This window comes from Cottoperca gobio, chromosome 20 (genome assembly GCF_900634415.1).
Source record: "Cottoperca gobio chromosome 20, fCotGob3.1, whole genome shotgun sequence".
NCBI lineage: Eukaryota > Metazoa > Chordata > Actinopteri > Perciformes > Bovichtidae > Cottoperca > Cottoperca gobio.
The window spans coordinates 2718879-2743566 of NC_041374.1; the positions used below are offsets into that span (position 1 = coordinate 2718879).

The window sequence follows — 24688 nt, forward strand, 5'->3', positions numbered from 1 at the left end:
GCGGTGTTTCCTGCACTTTGACGCCGCTGCCTTGGAAACGCACCACCGGAGAGCGTCACCACTTCCTGGAGCTCACGTTGTTGCTGACATCAGAGGCGCAGCTCCAGGGAAAGACTCAGCTTCTCACCGTAGTGTGTGTGGAGACAAGCAAAGGGCAGGGTGAAAAAAACTTTCCTCTGGAACACATCAGCCATTGCAGTTTCTTCCTCTCTGTAAACACGGCTGTGGATCATGCACCTGGGAGAAGAAGAGAACACCTCTCTGCCTGAACACAGCTTGTATTTGTAATTCTTCAGTACTGAGCGCAGTTTCCGGATATCAGCCCACTGTTTTTGGGGAAGATTTGCTCTGCATCTGTTGGGATTTTTCCACTCTTCCTGACGTTTATCCGTGATAATTTCCACGCGTTTATTAATCCACCTTCCTTCACCCTGCAGCCACAACTACAGCAAGGAGACACAGTGATAACAAGGTAAGACTCAGGGTTGTGTCTCGACTTGTTTTGTGACATCACTGCTTTTTGACTGTTATTTCCTGTTTATAACAAATGAAATGCCAGCACATTAAAATTCAGTTTTTATTTGGTAATTTGGGGTTTAAATAGCAGTTCGTATAAAACACAAACACATGTTTCCAGATAACAACTTTACCAAATAGGACTTCTTGCAAGTGGGAACTGAACAACCCCACATTTATTTAATTGCAAATGTTTCTTTATTAACTTTAAATAAGTGCAGCCTCATATGTGCTCTAAGAATATACTCTTTGTTGATAAATTCATATTTTGGTGCTAGAATAAATGTTTGCATTTGAGTACGAGTGGTTATTTCAGTGCAAAACACTCTTCTCAGGTAGTTTTGACTGTTTTATGCTTTAGTCGTCATTAATAAAGCGTAACTTGCATGTCCGGAGGTGTGAGTGATTTCTGGAAAGTCATTGTCATCCTGTGCTTGTACACTCATTCATGCTCTGCTGTCAGACTTCCTGCTCTGTGATCCTCAGTGGTCAGTTAAACCTGTGTTTTCCTTGAAAGGAGGAATCCTCAGCTGTTGTCCTGAAAGTTCCTTCATGTTTTCCTCCCCCCCAACTGTCCTCCTGGTCCCAGTCCATGTCCATCCATGCATGTTCAAAAAGTCCACGCTGAGGCTGTTCTGGTGTAAAAGTGACGAGGAGCTTCATCCAGAGCTCGCTGCATATTCCTGCGATGGCAGACCTCCAAGAAAATCCGCCAAATTAGATTTTAATGATCGTCGTGTTCATCAAATCAAACCAATGTGCAATGCAGTCGCAGGAGTCTGAGCAGCCGAGTGACGGATGAGTTTATCAGCACATTGGTGAGCCCCGGGGGGGCTCAGAAATAGCCTTAAAGTGAGAGTCAAACTGTTAAATGGAAGCCGCCCACAGATATGGCTGGTGTGCCTCAAGCAAAACAATCCGTTTGGCTGATACGGGGACGGGATCGCACAGTAAATATGCCAGCCGGATACAGAAGCGACGGGTTGCTAATTGTGTTTTGATGGGACTAATGAGGAAGAGTTTATTGCTCGGCTTTCTGTCTTGCAGGTTAACCCGGTGCAAGGTCGATAGTTTGTGCTTAAGAGGAGCTGTGCAGCTGCAGAGCTCCCTCATGTAGGCTTCAGTTCTCAGCAGCTCACTTGTTAGAAAGTTGCGACCATCTGAACTCTCCTTAACTTCCTGCCGTCAACTCTCAGGACAGTTTCATGCTGAGAGTCTTAATCAGACCGACCTCTTCTCCCGCACGCTGTCTCTTCCAGTGAGCAGTGTGAAGTCCTGCTATCATACGGCGATTTCACAGAAGCCTGTCCGCTCGCCAGACGCCCACTGACCAGAGGGCTGCAGGTGAAAGGTCACTGTGACTCATGTAAGGAGGCTTTTTATATTCCCTTGAAGGCCTGTTTTGGATGTTGCCTGGTTACACTAGAATGCAAAACAAGTTCTTTACAAGCTTGACGCAGGACTATTAGTATATTACTGTGCAAAGCATGGCCGACAGCAGACATGCTCAATGAAGAGCGGCTTTAGAAAGTGCTCCTTCCCTTCCTGCACATGTGGTTGTCCTGCAGACACAGCTCTACAAAGTGCAGGTAAGGAGCGTGTAAGACAGAAAAATGCTATTGATTGCATCATGGGAAATGCAGTAGCCAGCATGTTTGGAGCTTGACCCGCTCACAGTCGGGATATCTTGCTGCCTTCGATTTTAATATTCCCCCTCGATCCGTCTATTGCGAGTCCTTTAGCTTTGTGGAAGAGCAATACTGAATTAGTTCTACTCTGTAGACGTTAATCCATAATGACAAAGCAAACCTGCTTTTAATGATTCGACTATTCGTTTTCTTTTTGTCTCTTGGCCTGATGTTAAATTAGCCATTAAAACAACAAATACAACATGAACAGCATGACTCTGCCTGAAGCTGCCACTCTGACATACTGAGAAAGAAAGAAAGAGTTGCAGTTGGTAAAAACCAAGTAACAACTATACGAGCGCTTCAATCCTCTGCAGAGATGGAAGAACCGGGCAGAAGGGCAGCCATCGCTTCAGAGCGGTGCGGTAGATGCAAAGCTCTTCAGTCAAACTCTCAGACTTTGCTAGCTGGCACAGACGACTCCGAGCATGTGAGGAGAAAGATTGTTAGTCAGCTCTAATTGCCAAACACTGTTTGTGTCACATCCCAAACCCCAGCCACCTGGGTCATACCATCCCCGTGGTACAGCGGGGTGTCTGCAGCATTATGCTTCTCAGAGACAACAGGACGGAGATGCCCCTGAGGAGAAGAGACACGCTCGATATGAACTGAATGTGAGAGATCTGTAAATCGACTGTGAAGATCACAGTTTTCCAACACTTTGTGAACAATGTGACCGAGCTGGAGCTCCGGGAACAACGCACAAAGGTCGACCCTGCACAAACACAGGTGTGCAAAGCTGGTTTTTCGGCGCACCCAAGATGACGTAAAGCAGTAACTGCTGACCGTGCTGCTTCTGTGTGGGAACATTAATGAACACAGGTTTTGTCATTAAGGGGTATTCTGAAGGGGTCGGACGTCAGTCTGGGTCGCCTTTCTTTATCGCCGAGGTCCCGCCCCCGCCTCTCCAGAAAGCGAGAGGAAGTTGTCCTGATTGAGCTTTGTCTGCACGGCTTGTCTGACCGTAAGGACAAAGCAGAGACTCGTACAATAACTTCGTCTGATGCGAAACACCAGGTGATCGTGCAGGATGTTTTTAAATATCAGTGCATATATAAAGAAGAGAGGCACGCTTGTAGCCTGTTGCAGAGGTATTAAATGAAATCCACAGGGGGGGGGGGGGGGGGCTCTTGAAATTAAATCATGAAATTGCTTTTTTTTCTTTGTCACACTCACTCAGCCTCTTGACTATCAAGAGCCCAGAACTCTTCATGGATAAAGCTTTGGTGGCAGAGCAGAAAGACTTCCCTGCTCTCCTCCTGAACCACAGCTGTTTGACATTCTGTCTCGTGAAATGGCTTTAAGTCTATGAGCCGTCTCCGCATGGCTGCGTTTGGGTGGAGAAACACAATGAATGAATGTGCTTGTAATAGCATGTCACCGCCAAATGGAAAAGACAGCTTACTTTACAGATTGTGCTTAGATTCTTCTCAAAGGGGGGGGGTATATATACTGTGGACGGCAGGAGAATCACTCCTTCAATTGGCTATTTTTATCCAGTGTTGTGTGGTTAATGATAACGGCAGACAGATCTACTTATCTCTGCGCTAATGGAGCCATCACTTCCACTGAGGAGGATCCTCTTACGCCGGAGTCTGATTGGTACCCGTGCGTTGAGTTAACGCCGTGCATCCAGCTCCACTTGTCCCGTTGGGCCGTCATTATACCGGCGACGATACTCTCCTGGGAATTCCATTGGTTCAAAACTGAAGTGATGAAAGCTAATGTGCTCATTTAAGTAACACTCACAGCTTCACGATCCTCAAATGTGAGGATTCGCTTTTCATTTCTGTGAGTGTATTTGAAATTTGGCATTTTAAGGGGTCTCCGTGGGCATTTCATGATTAATAGAGCACTTTGCGGGGTTTTCAGGAGGAGACTAGCCATGCTACATGCTGTAGTGAGAGTCCACTGGTTTCACCACACTGCTAACATCAATGATGTCCTCTCTTCATTATGTTTTCTGATATGTTGGAGACTTAATCAACAGTGCAATGAGTGTCACTGCTGCGCTACAGAACCAAGAGATGGAGCTCCCTTGAATAATTCTCTAAATGCCTTTAATTGAGCATTAACAGTAACAGCAAGATACACACATGTTTGAGTAATTGCTTCAAATCAAAAGGGAAATTCCATTATGAAAAGAATAAAATAGATTTAGTGCCAGATGACAAGAAGAATCTTGTTTTGTATTGAAGGAGTCGTTAAGCCTTTTGTCCCATTGGAAAAACTTGGATCTCTTCTCAGTAATAACTCCTGCGAGACAAAGCAAGGGGAGCCAAGGTTATGATAAATGAGCATTGAGGCCCCACATGGAGTGACTTTCTCCTGCCCACGTACTCCTATCTACCCCCCCCCCCCCCCCACACACACACACACACACACACACACACACACACACACACACACACACACACACACACACACACACCCACCCCAGAAGCCATTAAGTGTGTCCCACGGCGACAAACTGTATTGTCTTATTTCCCAGAATGTGACTCATCTGGACACAGCACAGTCTTGGCAAGCGTTCAGCGGACGGGACACCCCCACCGCTGTAAGTCACCTAAATATACGTGGCTCACTACGTTCACTTCCTGCCCATGTTGCAGTTCAGTCTGCGGGGTATTGCAGCCAGCTCACCGTCTCCTCGTGATATCAGCCCTGTGATGCATTATGTCTGATCTCATCCACACGGGACATTTGTGTTCATATCTGTTTTGGATACAGCATTTAAAAGTGTCATGTCAGCAATACACGACCACACCGCCTTTTTTAAAAAGCATTATTTAGCCATTAAATACACATTACTTTCACTTTACATCACAGTTAACATGCTGCAAACCAAAGCAGAACTTTAGATGTTCCAACATTTATTAACTTCCATCATGATATGAAATCAATAGCAGACTCTTAAAGCTCGCCTGACTGGTGTAATCCATCCCGGCGAGCATCGAGTGTGCGTTCAATGATATCATTGTTATGAGTTAATGCAGTGCACATTCAGATTAACATGCGTCTAAACTGGATTATCACGCAACAATAATGTAATAACACTGAATGTAGGCTGGTTTTAATAACTGTGATCACACAACATCAGCTGGTTAGCTTAGCATAAAGACTGGAAACGGCTAGCCTGGCTCCACCCGCCAATCAAATCCGTCCATGCCTTCCATTGGTCCAGTTGCTTTGACCCCAGCTATTGAGCAAACTATCACAGATGTCTTGTCCTCTCCACCTGATCCCTTGGCATGTGATGGCTGTTGCAGACGTGCTGTGCTGGACAATGGAAACCCAGTGAAGTTTAGAAGTTGACCTCTGAAATGGAGATTTCTTTGGGACTCCACAACAGTGATGTCAGCCACGCTGCTCAGGCCACCAGGCAGCTGCACAGCAGACCTTCTCCAGGGTAAAGGAGGAGGGGGGGGGGGGGGGGTTTCCCTCGGAGACCTACAGCCAACATCCCGCTGTTTTCTTGGTTTGTGAGAGTGATGTAACCGAGCTGAAAGAGGTTAGCGCATGCATATACGTGCTTGCCTGCGTAGTGTGAATCCTGTTCAATCATTCCAATAAAAATGCAGCTTGTGGTTTGTGGAGCTCGGCTCGGCTTTGTCTGGCTCCGACAATTCCCCACAACCCTCGTCTGAAATCCCATCCGATGCTCTTTTTAATTAACTTCCTCTGTCATTTCAGCGAAGTAGTCCTCATACTGTCAAAAGAGAGGCCTCTGCCAGCGAAGCATTGGCCCAACTCGTGATGTTATCCATATTTGACAGCGAAGTGCGTCACAGCATTCGAAGCACTTCTAAATGTGCGTATACATTTGTGGGTTTGTCTCGTGATGTAGTAGAGACACAGTTCTGTCTTGGAGGACGTGCGAGCGCAGAGCAACAACAGCGAGTGGCGATTAGCATTTTGATCTTCAACAACCGACCGCCTGCCAAGAAGTGTGGGGAGAATTGGGCCTGCGATCTGTGGGCACCACTAGTCCGGCGTCACGCTGGGCAGAGGGGCGAAACAGATGGGCCATCTGGTGACTCGCTGGCACGGGACGGGGCTTTTCTGTTCCCGCGTCTGCATGCGTGTGTGTGTGTGTGTGTGTGTGTGTGTGTGTGTGTGTGTGTGGTATCGACTGACTGGACCACGTGGTGTTAGGAGACCACCTGTCTTGTGGCTCTTCATCTCTTTCATGTGTGGTCAGCGACGCTGTACGAGCACAGCCCGACGGAGCTTTGCTGGGACATACATTCCCCCTTTCACGTCCCTCTTTGCTCCCTCATATCAAAGGTTATATCAGGGAAATAAAAGGATTTCGGAGGTTGATATAAGTTTGCCCACATTTGGCACTCATATTGCGATGTATTAAGAGCACCCTGTTATCACACAGAGTCACCTTTTAAACATCTCTGCCCAGTTTTAGCTTTCATGATCCATCATGGCTGCACAATTAATCCAAACTTTATCGATATCGCAATATAAACTAGTGCAATGTCCAAATTGCATGAAGCAAAGTATTTGTTAATAACAAATTCATGCAATTTGGACAAAATCACACCTTGATCATTTTTGATCAGTAAAAAATAATCACATTTAGATATTTTATCCCAAATCGTGCAGCCCTGCTCTTATTTGTGCCACTGACGCAACAGTACGCTGCATGTACACCCTGTGACTCGGCCCCCACGGGCTCCAGTGGTCGTCTTTATTGCTTTTATGAAAAGTTCTCTGGCTGACGCATAAAGAAAGTGTTTGTGTCTCTGCGAACAGGCTGGAGCGTATGTGTGTCTGTGAATGTTTGGGCTAAAAGACACATGCTGTACACACACTGATGCCGGCTTTAAGAATAAAAGACAGAACACGTCTGGGGAGTGTTGCTATTAATCTCTGGAGGCTGTTTAGTCTTTTTCCAAAGTTGTTGTTTTGGAACTGATGGTCAGACTCTGACAAACTAAGTCGGCTTTACAAGTTCATTTTACTTAAAAAATATATATTTGTATTGTTTTCTTTTGCTATTATGAAATTAGTTTTTCTTTTTCATATTTATTTGTATTGCAAGCCGTGCATGAAAGAACCCTGCTCTGCCTCTATATTATCTCCCCTTAGCACGGAGCTGCCTTTGAATGGGACTCTGCAATTAATCATGTGATGTCGTGTTTAGTTTACTGCAAAGAAGTAATCACACAAAAATGCCACAACAGCAGAACTGAAGCATTTTAGTCAAACTGCAGCGCTGATGACTGTCGGCTCCATCAGCGGCGCTGAAACACTGCGAGGTTGTAGCCACTGACAACAGTCGCTGTGATTCTGTGTTGTCTGTGTAGCAACGAGCAGTCGTAGTTCTCATCCAAACATGCTTGAGAATTGTCCTTAATGTGAACATAAGCACTTAGAAAGTGTTATAATACTTGTTTAATCGTGCAGTGATCGTTTCTTTGTGCTGCTTGGTTTCATTAATACAGAAGAAGAATAGTGCTGTTCTCTCGCACTTCCTCTTTCATGAGATGTTCAGTTGCAAATAGTTTTATTTTTTATTTTTGCAATAGTTCTTTTTGCTGATACACGCTTACTTGGTCTAGTTAGTGTGACCTTTAGCCTAGGATGGCTAAAGTTTATTCTGATACACAAGAGCAACTCAGTGTGCTAATACATAAATAAAAACAAAAATTACATCTATATATAAAATAGGAATAAAAGACCGAACAAAGCACATAAAATAGGCATTAAAATAAATAATAATATAATTAAAAGATAGTTAATATAATAAAAAAAATACAAAGTACATAAAATAGTAATTAAAATAATTAATTAAATAATTAAAAGATTATTAATGTAAAATAAAAATACAAAGCACATAAAATAGTAATTAAAATAAATAATAATATAATTAAAAGATAATTAATGTAAAACAAAATACAAAGCACATAAAATAGTAATTAAAATAAATAATAATATAATTAAAAGATAATTAATGTAAAATAAAAATACAAAGCACATAAAATAGATTAAACAGTCAAGATCAATTAAAGGCAAATTAAAAGAGAAATGTTTGTAATCTGGATTATTTGGAAAATTGCCAGTTTGATCCAGTGTCATGCAGCATAACAGCTGAACGTAGCGTCACCATGTTTAGTTCGGACTATAACTGAGAATCCCCTAATCTGTTGTGCTACTGGCTTTTATCTCATAATTGTCACTTATAAATATAGATATGCTAGCTTTAAATAGGTCTTAAAATAAATGTAGCTCTATGTAGCACATTTCTTTGGCTTTCTGAAACCTGCAGCTTCCTGTTTTTCAGCGTGACTCCGTGATTGATGCTGTATGGTGTGCAGCTCTTAATATCAACATACTGTACTTCGGCTGTTTCTCTAGTTCCTCTTCCCCTTTTTATTTCCAAGCTAGCACAAGAAAAAACGAATGTTTCGGAAAGTTTGTGTGGTCGTGTGTGACAAATATCCGCATAAGCCTTTTACAGGATTTTAAAAAAGACAATATTTCAGTATGAAATGATGTTTTGGTGAACATAAACAACGAGGTGGTTTACTCCTCCGACTTAGAGCTAAAAGACTCTTTTCTGTATTACTCCATTATGGGATGTGACAACCGCTTTTTTGCTCTGCGCTCACCAATTTAATGCATGAAGAAGGCTCCGGCTTTGTCTGTGCTCATGGTCTGTACCTGAGGCTGGCAGTTAGGCAGACTCCCACGCATGCCTCCGCTGCTGCACCGTGGGATCTCACTGTCACGAGGCTCCTCCATCATCAAACACTGAGGAATTCCTCCACCGCTGCTGCCTTGTGGTTCTCAGAATGGCAATAAAGAGACATCAGGGCATTTACAGGAGTTTAGATGGATTGAGTTATGAGCATCAACTGCAGCTCTTGGCTCGTCATGTTGTTATTTGTTTGCCAGGAGTTTCCAAAAAAGGATATGAGACCGTCCTGGTTAAATAAAGATTAAATAAATAACAGAAGCAGTGACAATAATATTGGAAAAAAAAAAAGCTTTGTATTGAAACCAGCACCTGCGTCCTGTTTTGTCATTGTTTTTGTGCAATCAGAGAAATATTATGTGCGCCAAGCTGAAGGAAAGTGGCACAATTCTTCTTGGATGGTGAAACTGTGTTGTTTTTGTTCTTTTGCTCTCAGGATGAAATCTTCGCTTGCAGAGAGAAGTTGAGCTCTGCGCTCGAGTTCAACAGGGCCACTTCCTGATGATGACAGTAAACATGGGTGAGTAGTATTCGAAAGCAGGCTGCGTGCGGCTCAGTACATACATACAGAAACGTGCATGTGATTACTTGGAAACACACAAACACACACATCTCACATCCTCTGGCAGGAACAGTATGGAAAAAAAGAACTAACACATGTGTAAGAGTGTGCGGAGGCTCAGAGCAGCTCCAGATGGCTCGTTTTGTACACACTTGTTTTGCTCTTTTTGCATTGTTGTTAGTTACAATGTTGTTGTTGATTTTTGTACTTCATCCAGATATGAATGTTTGATTTTGTACTTCTTAGGTGACACACACACACACACACACACACACACACACACACACACACACACACACACACACACACACACACACCACACACACACACACATATTGTGTTCACAGTAGGCCTGCAGGAGCTGGAGTATCAACCTGATGCTAACTGACTAAGCTCAAAACATTGAATCATTATTTGTGGTCTACTCTTACCATTCAAAACCATAAAGAATGTACTTTATATGCATCTTAACTAAAGTGGAGCATTCCCCCCCCCTGGCTATTTATTTTTGACTGCTTTCTACTGTGATCCAAAACCGTGTTGCCTTTTGTTTCCACAGATGACGGTCTACAAACTGGACCGGGACAGCACAGGAACTCACAAGGTAAACTCTAATTGTCTCAGATGAAAAAGAAATCTCCATTGTAGAAATTGTTTGACATTTTGCGAAATACTGTTAAATGAGAGGATAGTTAGTAGGCTACTCTCATGTCTGTGTGTTAAAGAGCTAGCTAAATTTAGCTTGGCTGGCAGCAGGAACAAATAGCTAGTTAGCAATGGTTAGCAAGCTAGCTCTGAGTTTTCATACTGTAGATGTGTCATACTGTAGATGTCTCATACTGTAGATGTCTCATACTGTAGATATCTCATACTGTAGATGTCTCATACTGTAGATATCGCATACTGTAGATATCTCATACTATAGATATGTCATACTGTAGATGTCTCATACTGTAGATGTCTCATACTGTAGATGTCTCATACTGTATATATCTCATACTGTAGATGTCTCATACTGTAGATGTCTCATACTGTATATATCTCATACTGTAGATGTCTCATACTGTAGATATCTCATACTGTAGATATGTCATACTGTAGATATCTCATACTGTAGATATCTCATACTGTAGATGTCTCATACTGTAGATGTCTCATACTGTAGATATCTCATACTGTATATATCTCATACTGTAGTTATCTCATACTGTAGATATTTCATACTGTAGATATTTCATACTGTAGATATCTCATACTGTAGATATCTCATACTGTAGATATTTCATACTGTAGATATTCATACTGTAGATATCTCATACTGTAGATATCTCATACTGTATATATTTCATACTGTATATATCTCATACTGTAGATATCTCATACTGTAGATATCTCATACTGTAGATATGTCATACTGTAGATGTCTCATACTGTAGATATCTCATACTGTATATATCTCATACTGTAGATGTCTCATACTGTAGATGTCTCATACTGTAGATATCTCATACTGTAGATGTCTCATACTGTAGATATCTCATACTGTAGACATCTCATACTGTAGATGTCTCATACTGTAGATGTCTCATACTGTAGATATCTCATACTGTAGATATCTCATACTGTAGATGTCTCATACTGTAGATATTTCATACTGTAGTTATCTCATACTGTAGATATCTCATACTGTAGATGTCTCATACTATAGACATCTCATACTGTAGACGTCTCATACTGTAGATGTCTCATACTGTAGATATCTCATACTATAGACATCTCATACTGTAGACGTCTCATACTGTAGATATCTCATACTGTAGATATATCATACTGTTGATGTCTCATACTGTAGATGTCTCATACTGTAGATGTCTCATACTGTAGATATTTCATACTGTAGATATCTCATACTGTAGTTATCTCATACTGTATATATCTCATACTGTAGATATCTCATACTGTAGATATCTCATACTGTAGATATTTCATACTGTAGATATCTCATACTGTATATGTCTCATACTGTAGATGTCTCATACTGTATATGTCTCATACTGTAGATGTCTCATACTGTAGATATCTCATACTGTAGATATCTCATACTGTAGATGTCTCATACTGTAGATGTCTCATACTGTATATATATCATACTGTAGATGTCTCATACTGTAGATGTCTCATACTGTAGATGTCTCATACTGTAGATATCTCATACTGTAGATGTCTCATACTGTAGATATCTCATACTGTAGACATCTCATACTGTAGATGTCTCATACTGTAGATGTCTCATACTGTAGATATCTCATACTGTAGATGTCTCATACTGTAGATATCTCATACTGTAGATGTCTCATACTGTAGATGTCTCATACTGTATATATATCATACTGTAGATGTCTCATACTGTAGATATCTCATACTATAGACATCTCATACTGTAGATGTCTCATACTGTAGATGTCTCATACTGTAGATGTCTCATACTGTAGATATTTCATACTGTAGATATCTCATACTGTAGATGTCTCATACTGTAGATATTTCATACTGTAGATGTCTCATACTGTAGATATGTCATACTGTAGATATCTCATACTGTAGTTATCTCATACTGTATATATCTCATACTGTATATATCTCATACTGTAGATATCTCATACTGTAGATGTCTCATACTGTAGATGTCTCATACTGTAGATGTCTCATACTGTATATATCTCATACTGTAGATGTCTCATACTGTAGATGTCTCATACTGTAGATATCTCATACTGTAGTTATCTCATACTGTAGATATTTCATACTGTAGATATCTCATACTGTAGATATCTGATACTGTAGATGTCTCATACTGTATATATCTCATACTGTAGATGTCTCATACTGTAGATATCTCATACTGTAGATATCTCATACTGTAGATGTCTCATACTGTAGATGTGTCATACCGTATATATCTCATACTGTAGATATCTCATACTGTAGATGTCTCATACTGTAGATATCTCATACTGTATATATCGCATACTGTAGATGTCTCATACTGTAGATATCTCATACTGTAGATGTCTCATACTGTAGATATCTCATACTGTAGATGTCTCATACTGTAGATATCTCATACTGTAGTTGTCTCATACTGTAGTTGTCTCATACTGTAGATGTCTCATACTGTAGTTGTCTCATACTGTAGATGTCTCATACTGTAGATATCTCATACTGTAGATATCTCATACTGTAGATGTCTCATACTGTAGATATCTCATACTGTAGTTGTCTCATACTGTAGTTGTCTCATACTGTAGATGTCTCATACTGTAGATATCTCATACTGTAGATGTCTCATACTGTAGATATCTCATACTGTAGTTGTCTCATACTGTAGTTGTCTCATACTGTAGATGTCTCATACTGTAGATATCTCATACTGTAGTTGTCTCATACTGTAGATGTCTCATACTGTAGCTATCTCATACTCTAGATACAGGAGTAGGTTAAGACTTTCAGTAGAGACCTTGTTCAAACAGTAATTGCGTAACGATTCTCAGACACCATCCCGCATTACATCAGAGTCATTATTCTTAGTGAAAGACGTTACACCCTTTAGGGGGTGAATTAGCAGTATCGCAGTTTCACTAAACGGCAAGGTGTGCAGAGACGACTGTGCCTTGCTTATTATAGCTGGTGTGTGTATATACGTGTGTGTGCTGTGCGTCAGAGCTCGGCCCGTGCTGCAGAGTGAGGACACATTTGGCTCCAGCTACAAATCCTGCAGGATGCCTTTGCCATGATGTGTCTCTCGGCACCAGGAAATCCCCTCAATGTCTTCATTCAGGCAGCCTGCCTCACACACACACACACAGCCGCTGCCTCGCTTGCCCTGACACACACTTTGTTAGCTTGCAAGTTGCAGCACTAGCTTCTTAAAGTCAGTGTTATTCTTTACACACTTTTGGGTTGTAGCTTGTGCTTCAAGCTCTTTTAGGTGTTCTGTTTTAGAGACAGCTACAGGAGAATAACTCCTTCGACTGAGGTTTTATTGCATATTTTTGTAATATGTAGAATGTATCTCTCGCTTACATATTTTCCAAATGTCAAGAAAGGCTGCCGAGTTGCATAAACCTCAGAACAGACCCTTGGAGAACATATCGTATCTTCTCTAGCTCAAGATATTGCACAACATGTGAAATAGACCTGCAGAACTGTGCTTGCATCTATCACAAGTAGGATCCAAATCCAGTTTGATTCTAGACAATGTGACTTCCGACCAGGAGAATAACTTATTTTATGTAAACGATTTTGGACTGGTGTCCCAACTTCATTTCACCCTCTGCCACTTCCACAGTTCTCAGCTTTAGCCTGAAAAAAAGAAAGAAAGATCCAGAGTGATGATGCAATGCCCAGCAATCAGCCTCCATTGTGTAATGTTGCTCGCTCTGCTTAGCTTCCTGGAATTCCCCCTTTTCTTATGCTAGTCACATTTCACCCAAGAAACAAGAAGGACAGGAACTCAAGTTATCCGGACCTATCCACATACCAGAACAAACATTCTCAACCATGCTCGGTCACGTTGTCCCATAAGGTTCCTCTAGTTGCTGTAGTTGGTCCTGGCAGCGATGTGTGAGCTGGTTGCTTTCCACTGTGCTGGTGGTTAGCCTTGGCTGGCCTCGGCCTGGCAGCAGCCGTGGACCAGGCCTCAGTGATGTAATGAATTAATTTATAGGTCGCCATTACTGCCCGCTCTATACGCCACCACGCAATTCTCACACTCTTCACCAACCGGCCCTCCCACTCTCCCCTCTCGACTATTATCCATAGGTCACAGCACAGGCCTCATACACACATCCAGACACACACACACACACACACACACACACTGATACACACATGCAGGCCTCTGTTGTTTGTTTTGTATCCTTGACTGCCAGACTCAGGGGTAGTCTGGAGCTGTGAGCCTGTAGAGCCGGGACCGGAAAGGCACTCGTCACCAGAGAAAGTAAAGCAGCGATGATGAGAAATAACGATGAAGATTTGTTTCATGTGAAGTTGCCTTAAATATGTCTATTGATTGATTAGTCCATAAACAGATCAGTAAAAGTAGGTGAAGAACATCTTTTGGTTTTGGGCCATAGTAAAAGATGTCACCCTGGACAAGTGTCACTATGTTTGCACATTTTGTTGACTTAATTACTAAAGATCCATTGAAAAAACACTAAATCGTTAATTGAAGACTTACTCTCAAATAACTCATCTCCACAAAACGTAACCATGAATTCCTGCACACTCTTCTCGTCTAACAGCACAACAGCAGCATGTTGATCATTTTCAGTTTGGTCACTAAGCGGCCGTGGACAAACGCTCTGTTCCCTCGTGTCCATCTTTGACTGATTCAATCAAAAATCCATTAATTTCTGTGGAATAACGTGGTTAGCGCTGCTCCGTATTCAGAACAGAGACGATGACTCACTTCCTTCCTGTATGGAGAGGACAGGCCCGGTCTAGCAGTTAGTCATCCAGCGCTCCTGACAGCTTTAACTCGGCGTCCTCCGGGCCTCTGTGAGTCCCAACAGGGAGTTTCAGGTCAACACGATATGTAGCCGCTTTGCGATGGATGAACATTGTGTGGATTTGTCTGTGGAGGAATGCGGGCTGTTTACGTACGGAGGTATGATTTCACTCTTGTGTCAATTGTTCCTTCCGTCTTATCTCTTAAACAAGCAGGAAAGAAGACACCATACCTGGCTCCCGAGCACCTGATCTTATCTCGTGCAATAACCTACACATGTAGCTATAAACTTGTTGCTACAGGAATGTGCCAATGATGCACAATCACAGCATGCCAAGACATTTGATAAGAGACGTGCTCACTTGATTGTCTCTAATTCAATTTTATTCTCAGCCATTTATTTCTGGTTTGGTGCTTTGACGTAATAAAGCGTTAAAGTGATCGTCGTTAATTTCAAGAAGAACGCATCTCTCTCTCTCTCTCTCTCTCTCTTCTCTCTCTCTCTCTTCTCGCTCTTCTCTCTCTCTGTCTCCTGCGATTCGCTCTGTCGATATCCTCTTAGTGTGTCTCTCTGTCTCTCTCTGCTCGCTGTTCTCATTCTCTCTGTCTGCTCTCTGTCATCTCTCTCTCTATCTTCTCTCGCTCTCTCTCGTATCTCGGATCCGTGTGTCTCTGCTCTCTCTGAGGTGGCGCTCGGGTAGGCTAGCGATAGGCGGAGAGCGAGCGCTAGGGATGGCCGGTCTTCGAATCCGGTGGGCAGATGAAGTAGTCGCGCGTGAGGGGTTAGAGAGGGAGGGGGAGCAGGGGAGAGAGTAGCTTGAGAGATTGGGAGAGAGAGAGAGAGAAGAGAGAGAGAGAGAGAGCGAGAGAGAGGAGAGAGCGAGAGCATACAGAGGAACCAGCTCTATCTACTCATCTCTCTAGAGAGTCTCGGCCTCTCTCTCTGGATTATCCTATGTTATCTCTCTCTCCTCCCTATCTCTCTCTCTCCTCTCTCTCTCTCTCTCTCTCTTCTCTCTCTCTCTCTCTCTCTCTCTAATCCTCCCTCAATAACTCCAGTTTTTTACTGTTTGCACTGGGGCTGAGATTTTGTGGGTGTAACTCTTACTCATCACTCTGCCTTATTAAGCGTCTCCGAGAGGAGGGAGTGTGCCATTGTTTCTCACTTTACTCCTGCTGCTATATTGGGATTGACCGCAGTTTACGTTAGCTCTCTGATTGGGCATTTGTAGTCGCCGAAGAGAGCTGGTAGGAGGAGCTTTCCAGTGAAAAGTATCTTTGAGTGAAAAGCAGAATATTGAGTTGAATCCAGACACAATAAAACGCTCCCTTGCTTAGTTCAGTATACTCATTGCTGATGCAGCCTTACTTGGTCTGGTATGATTAGTAGCTTATGGTGACTAAAGTAAGCTAAGTTAGACAGATGTGCTATTACTGAGCGACTTTGGCGACTTTGAGTCCAGTACGTAACATCTGAAATGAGCTAATTCGGGCATATTTTCCAGAACCTACTGAAAGGAAAATATTGGATATTTATAGTCTCAGTAAAAATAGATGGGGCAGGTTTTGTGGAAAAATGTAAAAGGACAACACAACACACCATTTAGATGGAATTTATACCAGTTTGAATGCATACTTGTCTATATTTGGATCATGCGTCCACTGATCCGATCCACCGGATCCTTATCGGGTTGATACTGCCCTGATGTAACAGGTTTCAGGGAGTCGGTATCTGCAGATATCCTGAGTTGAGGTATCAGAATTCATATTGTTTTCTGCTTTTAGATCATATTAAACTGAATATCTTTGGACATCACCTTCATAGACCAAACAATTAATTAATTATTCTAAAAAATCATCAGCAGATGAATCAATAATGAAAGTGATAGTTAGCTGCGGTCCTCTTTGTATGTGTGCTCAGACCCCTGCGTGAACCCAGACGGACAGCTGGCCACAAGAGCCGTACAGCCAGAACACGATCAAATGGGAACCTGCACCCCATCTGCCCCCTGTGCTCCTATCACCAGTGGTCTTTCACTCACACAGACCCCCCTTCTTTTTTTAAATAATGTGGTCTTTCCTGCAGGTGCTGTTTGTGTTGCGAGGCACATACCTGGCCTGGTTTCCCTGTGAACAAAGTGTGTGTGTGTGTGTTTTTATAATGAATGCACCCAGGGCTCATCTGAGAGGCAAGCAGGAGCGGAGGTCAACAACCTCTTCTTTATATTGTAATCACCGCACTCAGATAATTGGTTCTATTAAAGTCTCTTGATATGGTAATATGTGACACGCTCATCTGCATGATTGCCACCTTTAGACATGAAAGTGTGTGTGGCAGAAAGTGTGAAGTGGGAGATGAGAAGTGAGAAGTGATGAACTGGTTCAATGCTGAGCGCCGGTCTCTTGCATTCGCAGGTTTGCTTAATGAATTTCTAAGAGTTTAATGAACACCGTAGACCTCTCCCCTGCGAGGAGGGAAGTCTGGATTTGAAAGCACATCTGACTTGCTCTTGTTTATCCTCCGATTTGTCCATCAAAGACGGTTCAATACGTTTAGATTCAGCATTTGACAAAAGAAAAGATCAATCTTTAAAAGAAGACCAAATGTTTCCTGAAATCCCTCCATTGCTATATAATAAAGCCGAGCTCCAGGCCACACACTCGCGGCCACATCGCCCCCTGCGACAGCCACTCAATGGCACACGTGCTGCATTATTAAACACCTTGTCTCTCTCACAGCCTTTGTATGCAGAGTACAGAGTTGGAGAGCCACCAGCATTGTTAGATTTATCTAGCATCAGAATTACTCACACCTAAAGAGCGACAAAGATTAGAGCAGACGAAGAAGAGTGCACAGAGAGAGAACATAATTGTTTTGATTGTGTAGGAGAGAAACCGACAGCAGCGTATTAGGGACATTGTAGGGTAATGTTACGAGAAGAAAACCTAAATCTGTTGCTGTTTTCTTCTTGGTGTAGTTCTCATTCCCAGCAATGTTTCTTTAAAGTCCAGATGCTTATGATAATATGATTCACAAGGATTTCCTTATTGCTAAATCTAATTGCATTGTATAATTTGATTACGGTCATCCACTGCAGGCATGATACACGGCGAACAAAGGCGTCTGGGGTGTCAAACAATATCGATATTTCTTCTCACTTTGTAATGTCAGTTAAATTCTCATTTGTGAGTTTTTTCTCGTACATTTACCGCTTTAATCTCGTAAATTCAGAGTTTCTTTCTCTGAATATTTCTCCCCTCGCCCCGCAATTATATATATATTCTTCCTACAATGGCGCTAATACGCCGTTGAGAAACAACTGGATTATTTCCATTAATGGAAACTCCAACAGGAAGCGACAGACCAGGTGTTGCCTCATGTGGCCTGAGAAAACACGAGCTCCAACGCAAGCCACATGAAAAATGATCAAAGCGAGTCGCGTTACCTCCTCGTGTTACCTTGTGAGTTTATACAGCCATGTCATCTTCCAGTCTCAGCTGGGTGAGAATGCTTTCACATAACCAATGTTTATCTTCTGTGTTTAGATGACGAGGAGGCGCTTAACTCCATTATGAAGGACCTGGCAGCGCTGGGTCGCTGCTACACCCAGCACAACAGCCACAAGCCCAAGAACAGAACCTTACTCTACAAGCAGGTACACGTGGCATCCGGCCGAGCTTCATTTCAAAAATAATGTATCCACCTCTGTCCAGGCTTAAATGGTGGCTGTAACATATTTGTGGTTCCTTTACTGACTGAGAAGAGCAACTATGGTGAGTCCACATCATGTTGGTAGAGCTGGATTCTAATGCTGAAAAGTACTGTAGTGTCAGAACATCCACAGGAACTTCTCAAACCTGCATGTTGTGTAAATGCACAGCTACACCGGCCGTTGCAACATGCAATGAGTCATATTTTTGAGTGAGCTTCTGCTATAAAACCATTGGAATCCATTGCAACGGACGGGAGTTCAGTCCGACCACAGCTGGTGCTCTTCATGTAAACTATAAACTTTTTTTACAGCCATCGTCTAAACCTACGGGGGATGAGTGTAAGGTTTTTGGGTTGAGATCACATAAAAGCTGTCACACATTCTGCTCAATTACAGTTTATACACCCTACACACCACAAGCACAGCGGTTGCCTTTAACCTTTACTGTCATTCTGCGGGACTGACGGCTGCTGGCTGCCAAAGTCAGGTGAAGGTTGTGCTGTAGTTTTGCAGAGGATAAGAAGCTTATTGTGAGTCTAATTCAAACACAATGTACAGACGCTAATGTGACACTGCAGGTGCACACAAGCAAAGCAAATCAGGGTTTTTGTCCCAGCTTGTGAAGAACAAATACTCTAAAGTATCGGAGGTTCTTGAAAATACACTATTTAGAAACATTCTACCTAAATTCCCAAAGTCATCCCTAACAAAGATTATGGTTTATGCATGGTGTGCTTTATGGCCTGCCACCTTCCAGGATTTGATTTCTCTCAATCACCCTGTGCCTCCTTCTGAAGTCGTTTCCTCGTGCGCTTGTTCCCTCTGTGGAATGATAATTGGTAAATCCTCTTGAAGCACCGATGTTTATGATGAGCCATAAACAAACAGCGAGGAGCCGAGACAGTTTCCGCTCAGAGTTGGGGTAAACCTCTACTTTTCTTTAACCCGTCGCTCACAGGAAACTCATATTGTGTCATTCAAGTTGAAGGATAAAGTTGTCTTTGTATTGCAGAACAAAAATCAGCAACAGCAATACAAGACATGCATCATTATAACGCTTAAAATCTTTGTCCGGCTTATTGCTTTCATTTGTTCTGCAGCCCAAATCCCACATTTGAACTTTCCACTTCCATAACTCCCCTCTGTTGTTATTTCTCCTCTCAACAGGATTTAAGAGTCAAGCTGGAGCATGAGAGAGAAAAACGGTATGTTGGAACCTCCGTATTGTTCTTTCTACTCCTCTGTCCAAGCCTTAACTCTTCACTTTGGATCTGTTTTGTTATGCTCCGCCATGCCTGGGATTTTGGTGTCTAGTGGAAATCGCAGTTACATGCCAGAGTAGCATAAAGAGAGAGGAAAAAATTCCCGCTTTGACATTTAGCCGCGGCCTTGTGTTTTCAGGCTCGGACGGGCCGTTTGAGAAAGGAAAAGAAAAGAGAGCGGGCCCGTGAGAGGGAGCGAACAGACAGTGTCCAGTCTCCCAGGCACACTCCAAACTAATACTTCATCTTCTTTTGTGTCTTCCACATCCTTCACCCTGCAGCCATCTGTCCTCTCTCACACCGCCAGCCTCAGAGTTACTCTAGAGCTGGTTACACTAACTCTGTCTGGAGACGCTCTTACAAGCAGTTTTCCCACCAAGGTGCCTTACACTTTGTTTACCACATTGAAAGCGAAGGCGCCCACTATAAATAACAGATCTTTTGAAGCCGGAGAGGCTTTATTTGGTGCCGGGCTTCATTTGCTGGCATTGCAGCTTCCATGTATGGATGCTGTGTGTGTGTCTCTCAGGTCCTTGTGTGGCCTTTAGCGTTTCATCCTGGTAGTGGTCCAGGTTCACAGACAGACTTTGTCCCCATGAAATCTCGTTCAACAACTGAGTGTCTGAACTCAAAACACCTCCTTAGGGGAGGGAGCGACAAACACAGAGCGTACTGTTACAGTGGAATAAACATCAGAGGGAAACTGACCAGAACCTACAAGAGTAATTGCCTTGATTCATCAGAATACAGACCAAGGGAATAGGCATTGGTTCAGTGAGGCTGTGATTAGAAAACCACAGGCTCTCAGGAGTGAGAAAGAGAAGGGAAACGGCACGCTCCTCCAGCAGAATACGGCTTCACATCGGGCCTCTCTGCTTTTTCACAGCCCTAATTGGTTACTGCTGAGTTAGAGACGAGTTTTTCATGTTCCTGTCTCTCTGTGTTTCTGCCTCCCTCTGTTTCTCTGTCTCGCGGTCGTCTTCTCTTTCTCAAGAGCTCACCCCACACCGCACTGCTCTCTTGGAACAGACAGACAACAGCTCAGCCTGGAAGACTCCATTCATTGATTTCAAAAGCAACTCTTTTTTTTTTTTTTAAATGCCTTTTTAATTTATCCTTATTTCTTTCTTTTTGGTCGTGTTAGTTAGATTATTTCCACTAATTGTAGTCCGAGCTCTGTCCGCTGTTGAAATCAGTAGGATATCCTCAGTTTGTTACCTCACGGGGTGAAATAATAATACCACATTGTAGCAATAGCATCACTTACATAGTTATTTATTTGAACCTGCTCTAATTAATATGTTTCATATTAACAATGGATCCCGTTAAGTAATTGTGAAAGTGTTTGCTCGTTGTGACAAACCCACAGAGAATTCTAACCAGTTCCTGACAGCTCACATTGTGTTCTTTCAGCTTGTTATTTTAATTTCCAGATCCACAACTTTATTGTTGACTGACTCCCACTTCTCTTACTGAGTATCAGCTGTTTTCTGCACACACACAAAAAAAGCTCTTAAAAACCACCGTACACCAAAGTAAGTTACAGCATTAAGCAGTTAAAGAGAAGGAGCTGGCAGAGGCTTGAAGCTTAAAGGAGAGTGAGTATTGGACTTCATTGTGTGGACAGAAACACGACTCCAAACGAACGCTAATGTTGCTTCATATCTGCTGGATGCGTATCGACCTAAAGCGTGATAATATGTCAGTGTTGTGTTTACTAGTTTCCACCGCCCACAAGTGTTCAACACTTTTTAAGTTAATGCAGGTTTAATCTTTATATTTCTAGGGAAAAGTACATAGCATCGACCAAACCCACATAGCATTTATAGTCTAAGCTAGTTTGCATCTTGTGTCTGTAGTCGGGTCTTTATGGAACTACTCTGCTCAGTATGAAAACACATACAACACAGAACACAAGAAGTAATACATAAAAAAATCCCATGAAAAGCAACTGAACTACATTTCTGAATCTTTCACTAAATGTTGAACTACTCAGCAAGAAACCCCTTCAACCTGATTATGAAGGCACTTATGACTAAGTTTAATATGATCAAATGAGCTCTTTAATTATTAATTATATCAAACTTCTTTTCATTTTCTAAAACACATAGGTGACATCTTATTTCTCTAATTAAAAACTGTTAACTGTATGTAATCCAAGTTGCAGCTCCAGTGTGATGTACACGTTCTACGCACAGCACTTGAGGTATTAGGAGTCCCTGAGTCAGTGTTATCTGTCCACAATGGAATCTAATTGGACTCTCTCTCTTTTCATTGGCACGCGCTGAAGGTTTGGGGCAGGAAATCGGAGCTGTGTCTCTCTCTTCCCCCCCTGGCTCTGCCTCAGGGTCTCCTGCCAGAGAGGGAAGGAACAGAGCCAGACCTCTTTTCTCTTTTTTTCTTTCTCTTCTGGTGTGTATGTGGTTGTGATTGTGTCCATGAGAGAAATGGTGAGAGAACGAGAGTGTGTTGGGGTGTGTGTAACCATTCTTTCTACTCTGCAAATCTGTGTGTCCACATGCTTGCACAGAGGAAGGAAAGCCATATCTTTTGGAGCAGCATCCTCACAACCCCCAACCCCCCCCCCCCCTCCACATCCCTCCAGCTCTTTATCAGACACATCATCGGCGAGTATAAACAGAGACAGAGAGTGTTTAGCCGTGCTGCTGCTCGCCTCTGATCTGCAGGCCTCCCTCTTCCCAGAATCCTCTCCTCAAATGAGGGAACCAATGAGCAGTCATTAAGATAGGCAGAGCTTTGGCCTTTGATGAGGAAATGATGGGATAAAAACAAGTCTCTTTTATCAGGATACTATAAAGAGATAGTGGGCTGTGGATTCTTCAAAAGCAGAGAGTGAGCGGAGATGGTTAAAAAAGAGAGGAGAAGAGACGCCAGAGAGAATTTCTCTCTCTTTCTTTCCTTTTTTATTTTGTCAGGCCGTCTCCTTTTCATTTTCTCTCTCACAGTCTGTAAAGGGCGCCTGTATCTGTCACTCTTTAAAAGAGGAGGGAAAGACTCACATCCTGCTGCTTTTGCTGCCGCTCCAGATTTTTTCCCCCCTTTCCTCTCAGGAAGTTTCCCATCTGCCTTTGTGCTGGCTTAGTGAGAGAGGCCCGGTGGTGTTGAAACAGTGGCCGATGCACACACTGATTGGGAAGCACACTCATGCATGTAGAGTTTTACAAACAGGCACGCATCCATATACACACTCGCATAACACTCGCTGATAAGCTCGGACAGACAGAGTGTGCACACTCAGTCGTACCCTTACAGTAGATAAGACATTCATATCAGCATTGATTAATGCGCCTTTACCATCAACTCGCTCCTGTCCTTGACCCAGATGACCTGTCCATTTTGTCCTCTTACCGTAGAAACATGGTCAGGAAATGGATTTGAAAGATATTCCTACATGGTCATGTTCGAAATAACTTGATCCATCTAGAACTCCATTTCTCTTTCTTTCTATCCCTCTCTATTCTGTGTCATATTGCCATTTGCCAAATCCCACTGAGTCTAGACGCAACATCAGCTTATTTTTCCGACCTCTGACCCCGCCTTTCGCTCTCTGCTTCCCAGAATCATCCCGTTCCAGAGGCCGCTGAAGATCAAGGAGCTGCTGCAGAAAGTGACGGAGGCCTTTGGCCAGCAGATGGACATGTTCTTCACGGAAAAGGAGGTACAAGAACGTTAGTAAAACGAAATGCGGGTTCCATTGCAGTATCCTCCCTCAATATCTCAGGAACTTAAAAAAACAAAAAGCCAAATTTAAGTACTGATATTCTAACATATGGCCCCCGCTCAGACAAAGCTTAGAAAAAGGCGCCCCATAGTTTACTTGCTTAGTTTCGCTCAATTCCTGCACGCCTCACCATTATGTTATTTGATCCCATAGACACTCAATAATTGAGCCAAGATAGCCGAATATTGCCGTTCGACATAACTTCAGACTACACCAAACACACACACACACACACGTCTGTCCTGAGGCGTTTTAGTCTCTGCTCTGGGAAAGTAGGAATATCAAATTGAAATTACCCAGAACTACTTTATCTCTTTAACCAAACCACACACATTTAGACTATTCTGTGTAATCTTCTTTGTGCTATTGTAATATGTTTTCACTTCCATTAGCTGAGCCTCCCCTGAAACTGTTCTGCGCCCCGTGGGGAGGCCTGAAAAGCTCTGGTCTAACTAGTTGACGAGGAGTAGTATTAGTAATACTACTAAAAGTCCTTATTGAAAAAAACTCCAAAAAGGAGATTTCTTTTGTGTTTTTCATGAAAATCAGTGAAGATTTACGAGACTTTAACAACTACAACATCTACAATACATCACGCATGCACTGATACTGCCACAATTCTGGAACAATGGGGAATTAAAGGTCATGTGCTGTATGTTTTCTTGTCCTTTCAGTTGCTCCTGCCCCTGAAGACCCAGGAGGACCTGGATCAGGCGGTGCTGACATTGGGCTGCAGCTCGGGGACCAACGGGCTGCTCAGGATTCTGCTAAAGACCCCTAAGAACAACCATGTGAGTTCCTAACAACGCACTGATGAAGTCATAGTGATTCTTAGAGACATTACATAGAGAAGTGATGTATCAATGTGTAAATGGTAACTACAACAACAACCAGCTGCTGGTTAGTCACTTGCTGACAGTTAGTGTGAACTCAGCTGCATCAAGTCATTGTCTTTTTAAAACAATAAGTCAAATGCATCAGACT

At 42.7% G+C, this 24688-nt stretch overlaps 1 protein-coding gene across 1 annotated transcript in view; it reads left to right on the forward strand.

Annotated features, from left to right (window-relative positions):
- Positions 1–92: 92 nt before the first annotated feature.
- Positions 93–24688, forward strand: part of map3k22 (mitogen-activated protein kinase kinase kinase 22) — a 37300-nt gene continuing 12704 nt past the window's right edge. Inside the window, exons 1-7 of the mRNA XM_029457476.1 lie at positions 93–472; positions 9353–9436; positions 10038–10082; positions 18534–18643; positions 19868–19905; positions 23542–23641; positions 24379–24495. Of these exons, the coding sequence (XP_029313336.1) occupies positions 9418–9436; positions 10038–10082; positions 18534–18643; positions 19868–19905; positions 23542–23641; positions 24379–24495 (429 nt within the window). The 5' untranslated portion in view covers positions 93–472; positions 9353–9417. The remainder of the gene's footprint in view (positions 473–9352; positions 9437–10037; positions 10083–18533; positions 18644–19867; positions 19906–23541; positions 23642–24378; positions 24496–24688) is intronic.